Here is a 7,066-nt window from a genome sequence, read left to right as displayed (position 1 = left end):
CATCGCACATCGAGCTCGCCAAACGAATAACCTTCATAAAAAACATCGCATGTTCTGGTAGCAGCTCTTTTAAATGTGACTCCCGCACCCCCAGCAGTTCTCGGCCACTCCACTGCTTGCTGCGGACATGTCGTACAAATGGCAGAGGCATATGGATCAGCAGCAAGAAAAGCTGCACTTGGAAGCAGTCCCAGCATGACAGGTCAAGAAGACACAGGTCGGCTCTCGCTCCACACCAAAGTCGCAACCGTTCTATCCAGATCTCTCGGTCAGCCGGAGTATCGTCGAAGACAACTTCTCGCTGGATCACCGATGAATAACGACGTCGTCGAAGATGCATCGAACTCGATCGCAACAGGACCTCCACGGAGGATTCAAATGGAGAGACGCGGTAAGGGGACCGACCGTAGATAGACACGCCTGAGAACTGGCCGTCGAAATGCGTGCCCACGGCTGTCCAAAACTCATGATACACAATGAACGACCCTGCAGGTCGGTTTAGCCGCCAGAGCCCCTCAGCCAAAGTGCGTTGGTCTCCGACCAGCATCCCCCAGCCGTGCCGTTGCCCGTTGACAACGCCCCCGAGATAGGCCACCTTAGCTTTCCTGCAGTTCTGCAGTCCTTGTTGGGCGGTAATCAGCGCAGAGTACGCCTCGCGCTTGCCGGTGCTGTAGGAGTATATACGTCCCGTATGCGTGGACGCCACCAACAGCGAGTGGTTCCTCAATCCCACCTCAATATCTATGCCGCCGGTATCGATGTCGTGTAACGTGGCAACGGGAACGTACTTCGGAATGCGTAAGGTGCTGGAGGCGCGCTGCTCGTATAGACCAGCCGCGTCCACTGTGGAAGGCGCCATGAAGGCGGCGCTCTTAGAGGTAACCTCCACGAGTCTAGACGCAGGCAGCACCGCGGCATCATACAAGTCAGGTCGACATCGTATGTGGGCCGCCTCTTCGTAGTGATCGTTAGGGTAGAACTGTCGTGTGCGCTTGCGACTACTGCAGGAAAAAACACCCTCAACAATGATTCGTTTGACGCGCTGAAGCCAACTGCCGCTTTCAGGCAGTAAGCGCCTCTGGCGAGGCACGGTCTTGGGCATCGCTCTCTTCTCAATCTCAGATTTTCCCAGTCAACCACACAAAGCTTTAGCGGACGACACGAGTTTCGGAACCTAATCTTGCAGTTGGAAGTCGAGACGAATGAGACTAGCCGAAGTCAGGGTAATCGTCTGCGTTCAGGATGCGGTCTGCGTCCTTGTCCCGTTTGTGAGGGTGTCTTCTTGGTGGTGGGCGACGGAGAGGCGGGGCGCTCACTGTCACGAGGGTCGGGTACTGGGCTGCCTCCAGCTCCGCCGCCTCAAGTTTCTGCAGTTCCGCCTTCTCTTCAGCCTCCCGAACCAGCTGCCGTGCTTCTGCCTCGCGCTCCTCCTCCTCGGCGACACGTCTGGCCTCCTCCTTCGCGGCAAGTCGTCGGGAATTCTCCTCCTCGACGGCCCTTTCTTCAGCCTCCAGACGGGCTTCAGCAGCCGCCTCCTGCGCCTCGTGGTCTTCTTTTTCCTGGGACCACCGGCGCCAAAGTCGCCCTTGGTGTTCCACCTGCAACCCCAGCAAGCGGTATCCTCGAGTGCGCCTCATGTTGAACAGAATGGCGGCACAGGCGAGACTGAATACTCCGCTGCAGATGCAGACTGTCACCAACCAGACGAACAATAAGGGACTGTCGCTGCCGAGCTCGTCTGCATTGACGGGGAAATCCTCGGAGAAAAGACCGGCCTGCGACTTGCTCTGACAGACGGACGACTGGAATGCGATAACGTTTGCGAACTTTCGGTGCAGGCTTGAGGTGGGTGTGAGGCAAGACGACTGGAAGAGTTCCAACTCCGAACACCACGTCAACGAAACCGGTTTCCTAGGTGTGGTCGTAGCCGTTGTTGTTGACGTGGTTGTCGGTAATGTGGTCGTCGTTGTGGTCCAGTTGAGCTGGCAGGACATTCTTACTGAGTAGTTGTCAGGAACGATCTCAGATGTAGCCCCAGCTGTTTTAAGGTAGCATTCTTGGGTCCAGTCGGTCCAGGTGCACAACGAGCATCCCTCACGCACCGCGAGGGAGCACATCTGAGCGCAGGTGCTGACACTTGGTGTGGTGACATACCTGATGTCGTTCCCGACGAAAGCGATGTGATTCTCGACGCAATCATTGTTCAACACCCAACTCTGAAGCCTCCGATTGGCTAGTACGCATGACATGCGCGCCGAGGTTAAACCAGAGTAAGAAGTGTACCCCGTATCAGTGTACTTGTGCCAGCAGCTTCTGTTTGTGTAGGTCACGAAATGGCAGCCATCCGTTCGGAGGCAACTGTTGACGCAAGCGTCCATATCTGCGACAACGCCATACCAGCTGGCACTTCCAGGGAAGTCAATGTTTGTCAGCAAGCAGGCATCATGGACGTAGTCGGTCACCGTGGTCTGCGGTGTGGTTGTGGTTGTGGTGGTGGTGGTGGTTGTGCTAGGGGGGGCTGTGGTCGAACATGCGGTTTGTATGACTGATTCAGATTATCCTAGCCACTCACCACGAAAGGAGGCCCCAGGTGTGTCGGCCGATTCGACATGGTTGGCAAAGATAAACGGAACCGCGCAGTTCCCGGCAAGTGACATGTACGGTAGGGAGAGGGTGAGGGGTTGATCCGAGTCGGGTCTGCCCAAACTGGCCGCCGACTGCAGGTAGGGGCTCAAGTCGTTGACTCCGGCGACGAAGGCCATGAGGCCTACGACCACGCTAGATCTTTGAGGCGCATTGCTCGCAAAAATACCGACCTCCACGGTCGCCCTTGTCACGTCGAAGACTACGATATCATACAGTGGTTCCACAAAGGCCCCGTTCTTGAGGTCGTCTTTCCTGTACTGCGGCTGCACCACCACGACAGGGGCATCGTCGAAGACCATGATATCTCCTGCCACCCCTGTGGGGTCGGTGAGATCAAACACCTGAGTCAAGGGCGATGAGAGGGCTCACGATTTTTACCGTGTCCACCGCGCCCGGCAGATTCAAATTCGACGAGGGTACCTCGTATCTCGCGAACAGCACCGCGCTGCTGGAGTTGTCCTGGAGCTCACCTCCCACCCAACCCCCAGCTGATCCGATTAATAAAGGCACGGCTGCGTCGCTAGCCAGGTCGATAACGGGACAGGTGGCACCTGCTTGAAACCTCACGATTCGAACGCTGTTCTCTAACACTGGCACGGCAGCAGTAGCTACTCCGCTGGCGATGTTGGGACTACCAGAAAAGTACACCGGATCCTCGTAGGGCGATGCGAACAGAATTTCTGAGTCGTAGGCCATGTGCAAGGTAAATCGGGCCAAGCCAGCCCCCAGAAGGCCCAACCACCGGAGGAGGTGCATCTGTTTCGAAGTCACAAGAAGTCGTTCGCCACGAAGGGCGACACACACACGAAAAACGGGTTACGCATTACCGATTTATTGTACTTCATCGGTCCGACGTGGCCATTGGGAGGAAGTCTCTGCTGAGGCTGGAGAGCTCCAGCCGGTTCGGATGGCTGCACGGCCATCAGCATTTCGTCATGAGAATAGGTCTCGTTATTAAGGCGCAGCTCCCTCTGGAAGTCACCGAAATTTCGCACCAGCAAGTCAGCCTCAGTCCCAACGTTGTAACATTCCCCGCCAACAGCCTTCAGGACGGCGTGCGCTGCAGCCGTGTCCCATTCCATGCTGCCGAGGAATCGTGGATAGATGTCGGCCTTTCCCTCAGCGATTCGCAGAATCTGTGTGAAGCCAAATTTCCCACGCACCTTTAAAACGGACTCTGGCGATTCCCTCACAACTTCTCCTAGGGAGCGAACGAAATGATCGGTTATAGAATTCTTGCGCCAATGCACCGTTACGCGCATGGGTCCGGCTGGCTGCGGAGTTGGCAGAATCCGCTGGAGCTTGCCTCCCGCCTGCCAGACAAAAGAGCCCACACCGACAAGGCCGACATAGTATGAGGTGACTTCCTCTTTCTTGTATGCGCCCCGAGGGGTCCATCTTTTGGGTACAGCGACTATTCCGAAGACAGGATCGCCGTTGCGAACCAGGCCTAACTCGACAGTGTATTCGCCGCCAATCCGCTCCACGAAGCCGGCCGTGTTGTCCACGGGGTCTAGGATCCAGACGTCGCCCTTCGCATTGAGTGAACGTCGAAACTCGTAGCTTCGGACTGTCTCCAAGTCCGCCAATCCCTCCTCAGAGATAAGAAGCGTGGTACCGTCGCTATGAGGCGACGCAGGGGGGTATACGTTCTCCAGAAACGATGAAACGTAGTCGTGGCAGTACTTGTCTGCTGCGGTAAGCACATCTCTGGCAAGATGGCTCTTCATTTCCGCTGAAAAAAAGCCTGTCCTTTGAATTTCCGATACTTTTTCCGCGCAGTGCTCCATAACCCTGGCCAGACATGATATTCCGGAGCTTCCCGGATTCTCCTGTACACAGTCTATACCCACGTTTTGCGGTCGCTGGGTGATTCCTTCGCGAACGGACGCCGTCATCTGCTAAGCAATCCCAATGGTTCCTACTCCCAACAAATCACGCGCAGCAGCGTCCAATTCGTCAAGTGTCGAGATCCCGGTCGCAAGACCCCAGAAGAACAACAACATGAAGTGCACACAACGAAATACGGACTGGGTGTGGCACACAACACGACAGTGAAAAAAAAATATCGAATTGTCGTTTCACGACATCTGTCATAAATTGCTCGACATCTGAATATCGAATTATCATAAATTGCAGAATGCTCGCATCCACTCCTCTGTCTCGTTGCATCGCAGGAAACAACCTGATGTCTGGTGCACTTCATCCCTGTCTTAGTGCTGGCGCCACTGAAAGCGCATCCGCTTCGACCATCAACAGCGCCACGCCATATCCACTCGTCGGCTTGACCGATTCCGCTCTCCCCCAGGCTCTGCTCAAGTACATTGCTCCGAAGTCGACGAAAAATGATTCGGAAGACGATGACATGCAGCGCTGGCTTGATAGCCTTCCGGAGGGTGATGATGACCCGAACGAGCGGTTCTTGAAGATTCAAAACATGAATGTTTCCGATGAACCCAAACAGGAGGACCTGGAAGTGCGACTGCGCCGTAAACCTGAGTCGCTGCTCGTCACCCACGACCTCGAACAGGGCGACGTAGATGCGCCTGAAACTGAGTCGCCGCTCGTCACCCACGACCCCAAACAGGACGAGAACGACATGCACACATGGCCCAATGTAGACGATTGGATGGCAGAAACTCTGAAGAAAGTTGGTGGTGCAGACGCGCTGAACCAGCAAGCCATGGAATTCGTTACCTCGAACTTCAAAAACGCCAACAATAGGATAATCGAGGCTATTCTCTTCCAGCTCAGGCAGAGTTTTACGGACTCCGAACCCTCACAGCCGAAAACCGAACCCTCAAAGCCGAAACTTATATGGAAGCGGCTGGGTCAGTTTCTGAGCTCGGAGTCCAAGAAGCCTGCGGCTGCTGAGGCGCCTTCGACTTCTGAGGCTGATATGTTGCGCATGAGTTTGATCAAGTGGTTTGGGATGAAGCTCTTCGATCACAAGACGCAATTCGAACTCCAGAAGTTGTTGTAGCGACGTAAATGTGTCAATGCCAGAATGCGTGTTTGTGTATGAGGGCTTCAATCAAAAAAATATTTTTTCATGTTGAGTGCTGTGAGAGTATCCTCCAATTGTGAAGCAGCGAGATCAGTACTTTCCGCGTCTCTCCAATCGTTAAGGGGTCGCGTCGTTGATGGGAATGAATGTGGCTTGCTGCCAGAGACGAGCCCCATTGGTTCTTCTGTCGGAATCGGCGCTGGCGACGCTTTTGAAAGCAACCCAGTGTCTCTACGCCCTGACCATGACAGAATGTACCGGGACCTGTGCCAATCTGTGAGGCAAACTCTAGCAGATGGTTATACGATGGATGATTTGCTCGAAGGTCTTGCGCATGAAGATACGCTCGAAAGGCTCAATCAATCGCAAATAGGTCCCGTCGTTGATGGGAATGAATGTGGCTTGCTGCCAGAGACGACTCCGAGCCCCACCGGTTCTTCTGTCGGAATCGTCGCTGGCGACGCTTTCGAAAGTAACCCAGTGTCTCTACGCCCTGACCATGACAGAATGTACCGGGACCTGCGCCAATCCGTGAGGCAAACTCTGGCAGATGGTAATGCGATGGATGGTATGCCCGAAGGTCTTGTGCATAAAGAGAGGCTCGAAAGGCTCAAGGACAATGTCCGAACGTTCATCCAAGAAAGTATGACGGCCATGACATACGACCAAAAGCAGGATCTGCTGTCTATGTACCGCGAAAAATACAACCGAATCGACGATCTGATACAGAAGCGAGTCTCTTGTGCCGCGCAACCAAAGAAACGTAGTCTTTTTGGACGCGTGTTTGGAAAGAATCGAAAGGACCTCCCAAAGGACGATGTCGAAGAAACCAGAATCCTCGAAACCCAAAACATTCTGAACCTGCTGACATTACAAGTGATCGCATCCAACACATCCTCGATCTTCTAAAACCCTCGATTAAGATTCAATAGTCCCATTTCAATGACTAAGTGTGAAAGAATGAATGGGAAGCAGGAAAATAGTTAATAAAGAGGCATGGGCAAACGCAAAAGTCGAAAGTGAGTGTGGGCACAGTGTCAACCGTCATATGTTCCAGAGTCGTACGCACTGCTGCCAAGGAGAAGCTGAGTAAGGTGTTTGATTGCCCCTTCTGCAATCACATCGGATGCGTTGAGACGCGCATGCAATCGAACAGAGGTACGGGTAGCCTTGTCTGTCGCGTGTGTCAGGCATCGTACACTACTGCCACAAATTCGCTCACCGAACCAGTAGACATATATGCTGAGTGGATCGATAGGTGTGAAGAGGAGAACGGGAGAGAAGAGACCGCCGAGCCTCAGGCCTTTGAGGAGCAAGAGGCGTACGATGAGGAGGACGATTTCCTCGGTGAAGAGGCTGAGGAGGTACTTGAGGGCATGGAGGACTAGCTGCTAGCAGATACGCACTTAGTAT

At 54.1% G+C, this 7,066-nt stretch overlaps 5 protein-coding genes across 10 annotated transcripts; 3 read left to right on the top strand and 2 right to left on the bottom strand.

Moving 5' to 3' along the window:
• On the bottom strand, nucleotides 1–1,102 carry KVP17_004744 (uncharacterized protein; the record flags this gene model as incomplete). 2 transcript variants are annotated; one of them, XM_068523208.1, is made up of 1 exon in its annotated part: nucleotides 1–1,102. In XM_068523208.1, a coding segment is annotated over one exon (1,102 nt), but the record flags the coding sequence as incomplete, so codon positions are not given. The 2 variants fall into 2 exon arrangements, with proteins under 2 accessions (XP_068379204.1, XP_068379205.1); XM_068523209.1 differs by having other exon boundaries at nucleotides 9–1,102.
• A 106-nt stretch (nucleotides 1,103–1,208) lies between these two features.
• On the bottom strand, nucleotides 1,209–4,544 carry KVP17_004742 (uncharacterized protein; the record flags this gene model as incomplete). Of its 4 annotated transcripts, XM_068523206.1 has the most annotated exons (5): nucleotides 1,209–2,545; nucleotides 2,573–2,987; nucleotides 3,016–3,402; nucleotides 3,453–3,782; nucleotides 3,810–4,544. In XM_068523206.1, 5 exons carry the CDS (start codon nucleotides 4,542–4,544, stop codon nucleotides 1,209–1,211), a joined length of 3,204 nt encoding a protein of 1,067 aa, XP_068379202.1. The 4 variants fall into 4 exon arrangements, with proteins under 4 accessions (XP_068379202.1, XP_068379201.1, XP_068379200.1 ...); XM_068523205.1 differs by lacking the exons at nucleotides 3,016–3,402; nucleotides 3,453–3,782; nucleotides 3,810–4,544 and having other exon boundaries at nucleotides 1,209–2,518; nucleotides 2,573–2,945; XM_068523204.1 differs by lacking the exons at nucleotides 1,209–2,545; nucleotides 3,453–3,782; nucleotides 3,810–4,544 and having other exon boundaries at nucleotides 2,980–3,342.
• A 242-nt stretch (nucleotides 4,545–4,786) lies between these two features.
• On the top strand, nucleotides 4,787–5,629 carry KVP17_004743 (uncharacterized protein; the record flags this gene model as incomplete). The annotated part of the gene is made up of 1 exon (XM_068523207.1): nucleotides 4,787–5,629. One exon carries the CDS (start codon nucleotides 4,787–4,789, stop codon nucleotides 5,627–5,629), a length of 843 nt encoding a protein of 280 aa, XP_068379203.1.
• Nucleotides 5,630–5,698: 69 nt separating this feature from the next.
• On the top strand, nucleotides 5,699–6,562 carry KVP17_004746 (uncharacterized protein; the record flags this gene model as incomplete). 2 transcript variants are annotated; one of them, XM_068523211.1, is made up of 1 exon in its annotated part: nucleotides 5,699–6,562. In XM_068523211.1, the coding sequence occupies one exon, from the start codon at nucleotides 5,699–5,701 to the stop codon at nucleotides 6,560–6,562; it is 864 nt and encodes a 287-aa protein (XP_068379207.1). The 2 variants fall into 2 exon arrangements, with proteins under 2 accessions (XP_068379207.1, XP_068379208.1); XM_068523212.1 differs by having other exon boundaries at nucleotides 5,906–6,562.
• An 87-nt stretch (nucleotides 6,563–6,649) lies between these two features.
• KVP17_004745 (uncharacterized protein) lies at nucleotides 6,650–7,041 on the top strand (the record flags this gene model as incomplete). Its single annotated transcript, XM_068523210.1, has 2 exons — nucleotides 6,650–6,672; nucleotides 6,711–7,041. The coding sequence occupies 2 exons, from the start codon at nucleotides 6,650–6,652 to the stop codon at nucleotides 7,039–7,041; spliced, it is 354 nt and encodes a 117-aa protein (XP_068379206.1).
• Between the last annotated feature and the right edge of the window lie 25 nt (nucleotides 7,042–7,066).

The sequence above is a fragment of a genome (genome assembly GCF_019968985.1).
Source record: "MAG: Porospora cf. gigantea B chromosome Unknown PgB_NODE_1214_length_7066_cov_115.22, whole genome shotgun sequence".
In the NCBI taxonomy this organism is placed as follows: domain Eukaryota; phylum Apicomplexa; class Conoidasida; order Eugregarinorida; family Porosporidae; genus Porospora; species Porospora cf. gigantea B.
This window is presented reverse-complemented; position numbering and strand designations above follow the sequence as displayed.